The sequence below is a fragment of the Triticum dicoccoides genome, chromosome 5B, assembly GCF_002162155.2.
Source record: "Triticum dicoccoides isolate Atlit2015 ecotype Zavitan chromosome 5B, WEW_v2.0, whole genome shotgun sequence".
Lineage (NCBI taxonomy): Eukaryota > Viridiplantae > Streptophyta > Magnoliopsida > Poales > Poaceae > Triticum > Triticum dicoccoides.
Genome location: NC_041389.1, coordinates 622,288,898 through 622,292,791, shown reverse-complemented (window position 1 = coordinate 622,292,791; position 3,894 = coordinate 622,288,898). Strand labels below are relative to the sequence as shown.

General features: G+C 46.9%; 1 protein-coding gene across 1 annotated transcript; it reads right to left on the bottom strand.

The window, feature by feature from the left end:
* Positions 1-2,179: 2,179 nt before the first annotated feature.
* Positions 2,180-2,655, bottom strand: LOC119306897 (zinc finger A20 and AN1 domain-containing stress-associated protein 7-like). The gene has a single exon (XM_037582994.1). It carries the CDS (start codon positions 2,653-2,655, stop codon positions 2,200-2,202), a length of 456 nt encoding a protein of 151 aa, XP_037438891.1. The 3' UTR covers positions 2,180-2,199.
* Between the last annotated feature and the right edge of the window lie 1,239 nt (positions 2,656-3,894).

Below are 3,894 nucleotides of genomic sequence, written 5' to 3'. Positions count from 1 at the left end.
CTGGAACAACGATGGTGGGCAAAGGCATCGTCTGTCGGGATGGAATAGTGGCTTCTCTCTCCTTGAGTGCCCCCTTTTAGTCCTCTCACCGGAATGGAGCGATGGGGACTACAAACTAGATGAATAGAAAATCCTTTGGCAACTTCTTCGCTTCTCCGGGATTTTCTAGCTTTCATTTAATAGACATGAAGATGAAGAAAAACCCAAGTGGCATCCTTGTGCTACTCGAAAGACCTCATTTGTAACTTTCTTGCAGAGTTTCACACACACACACACACACAGTTTAGCTCCTCTTTACTATTGATTATCCTCATGAAGTATTGTAGCACTTTGTCATGAAGTATTGTAGCACTTTGTCATGTGGAGGTGGTAAATATGGAGTGTCGAAACTAAAATGAGGTGATACAACCCCACGTACAATGGATTTTGCTTTGCCTAGACCTTCTAGTAAAAGATAGTTTCCAAGTTTTAGAGAAAGCGACTGTGGAGTAGCAATGGTAGGTGTTGCAAAATTATCCCTAGGCAATTGATCGACTATGATACTAGACCAATAATAATGTGTTGTAGTTTTATATGTGGGAGAGGCCTATGCTAATTAACATGCAGCAAAAATCCATTAATAACATGTTCTTAAGATTGAAACCCTTAGCAAGCATACACAACTACTAAGCATTTATTAAGGTAAAGCTCAGCCATGGCCTTAACATATGCATAAACTACTACACTCAGGTTTTTAATTTATGTCACTCCGGCCTCCCTATCCATAGCTATCTCAACATACTAACTAACCCTAAAGTGTGATCCACATATGAGCACACTCATATGATGGGCACCAAAGGACATCAACATATCATAACATACAATTCAAACCAATCACAAGATCACCAATCACCATCGGACAAAAGGGTATACTCAAACATAATAGAAATGCAACAAATCATTGATAAATAACTTATAAAATCAAACACCATGTTTTAGAGAATTACAGAGGTTTGTTGGAGAGGGTACCACTATATATATTGACGAAAAGGCGATGGTGATGGTGGTGAAGTTGATGGAGTCGATGGAGACGATGGCGTTGGTGATGACGGTTCCCCCGACGCACTTCGGTGCCACCAAAAGAGAGGAGAGAGTGAGACCCCCCCCCCCTCCTTCTGTCTTGGCTTCCCCCAAGGTGGGGGAAGGTTTCGGGAGCCCCCTCCGAGATTGGCTCTCTCCTTGAGCTGTATTTTTCTAGATGTTGAAATATGAGTCATGTTATCATTTTATCTCCCCCACGGAGTTCCTAACTTTGAAAAATCTAGAGAAAAAATAGGTCGGTGGCAAAACTTCCGAAACAAGCCTACGGAAAAAGGATGCTACCAAGTGACCTGCTACGTGGACACGCAGCCTCAGCTCGCAGCCCAGGGGCACATGAGAGAGAGGCATGTGGGCCCCCTCTGGCTCCCCTCCAGGTGGGCCCAAGACCCCTAGGCTCTCCTAGGGGTGAATCTTGCCGACATATTTTTATTTTATTTTATTTCTTGCGCTCTCAAAAATTCCTTTTCTGGAATGTGCAAAAACACTAGGAAACAAAAACTTGCATTGGCGCTGGACTAATATGCCAGTCCAATAAATGTTATATAAAAATATGCCAGGATCATATATAATTAATATAGAATGAATAGTTCAACAATTATATACACGTTGGAGACTATCAACTATCTCAATTGATGAGGATTTCAACCAATTCAAAGCGAAAGGGTTACAAATCCTTCTTTATTTTAAAAAAGCAAGCTCATTCCTACATCTCCAAATCCTTCAGTACAGTGCCACAATACCTAAAATGTGTAATACTTTCTTTGCTTACAAACGTGGGCAACCATGAGCTAAACAAATCCATGCATACTATCTACCGCATTTCCAAAATTAACGCACACTCCAAGATATACTACGTATCATCCTTGCAAATGAGCACATCAACAAGATGTGATCACCAGTTTCATTATTACTACAAAGGATGCATAATGTACTTTACAAGAACTCAATCCATCAACGGATCGAACAAATTCACTTCCCAGACTATGTAATTCACAAGAACTCAATCAATCAACTAATCTTGCAAATTCATTTCCAAGACTAATTACAGGTTTGGCGACAACGAGCGTCACATGTTATGATGGTTTCTTCGTCTGGTCGATTCTGGCGGTCTTGCGGGCATCAGATCCTGGTGATCTTGTCCGCGACCACGACCGGGTTGAGCTTGGCGATTCGCTCCTGGCCGGCGGTCTTGTAGTCGAATCCACAGTCGTGCTTGTCCGAGTAGCGGTGCACGCTGCAGAAGGTGCCTTCGCAGCGGCACAGGAATCCCAGCAGCCCCACCTTCTTGCGGCACGCCGCGCACCGGCTCGCCCTCACCGCCGGCTGCTTCGCGGACGCCACGGAGGGTTCGGCTTCGACTGCAGCATCAGGGGACGCGACGGAGACGGTCATCTTGGCCTTCTTCTCCGGAGGGGCGGTTGAGGCGGCGAGAACGCGATCCTTGTAGCACTTGGAGCACATGTTGCCGGTGGCGGCGGCGCCGAAGAACCCGCAGCCGCCGGCGCACATGCCGGCCGTCTCCCCGTCGGGGCACTTCCGCTTCTGCGCCGTCGCCGCCGACGCGTGGTGCGCCATGGCTGCTACTCCTCCAACAGGACGCGCTTTGGACTCCGGCGCGGCTGCGATCGCGCCCTCTTCTTCGATCGTGATCCCTCGTGCCGATCGAGTTTGGGACGCGACGGGAGGCTCGCGTTTGGTGGCCTGGCTCGCGGGGTTGCGGGCGCCTTTTAGCAGCAGCCGGGACAGAGCCGAGTTTGTGCAGGTCCCAGCGGCCCAGCCGGAGTCTGAATCATGCGAGCAAATAACTGACACCGTAACGGTGTCGAAGTTGCCACGGATAATCTCGAGCGCCGCGCCGATTTCGGACTCCGCGGCAGACGAGTAGACGGTAGACTGTTCTAAATAAGAGAAAAGACAGACGGACAAAAGAGAAAAGACAGACGGAGAGATGAGACCTTCTTTTTTTTTCTTTTTATAAGAAAGTATACTGGTATTGAAATCATATAATAAAACAATACAAAGTTCTAGACGCGTACAAGCACACCTTAACACGCAAACCACTTTGGAGGTCCGTAAAGCTGCTGATCAGCGATGGAGCAGCGTCGAGCTTGGGTGAAGAGGTGATCTGTCTTTTTACCCTTTGATGGCCGTTTCGGTGGTGTCGAAGGAGAGGGGCAGACGAGTTGATATTTTGTATAGGATTTTCCTATCTTTTCAGTCTTGTATGGTCGGTGTTTATGTGACTTGTAACTTGATCTTTATTCTATATAAATGAGACACGTATTACCATGCAAAAAAAAAAAGCACCCCAAAATAACCAGTAAGACATGAAAATCTCGGAGCTCTGTGTCATCGTCCTTGAACCTTGCGAGAAGGCTCCTGCAACACAAGAATCTGCAACCAGACTCAAGCAGATCACATCTTCGAACACGGCATAATCGTCGTCACATGGCTCCCCGTTTCTTTGCTTTTGCGTCAAAAAGGCAAGAACACACATGTGCATCCAACACGCCCGCATCTGCCTTCATTATCTGTGACTTTGAATACCGCTATATGTGACCCTTCCAGATGAAAGAGAATTGGATCTGGTTCGGGCGCACTGGCCGGGCCAATCGCCCAAGCAAAACAGGATATCCCTCCAGTAGCAGCAAAAAAAGAGGAAAAACATCAACAGAAAATCTTAGTGACGAGGAGGAAGAAAAATCTCTGTCTCCACACAACCACAAATCATCTGAGGACCAAACCAGCCAGTGCCAGTCGACCTCCAGACATCATTGCACGCAACCTTGAGGAGATCCGGGGATCCCTACCCCA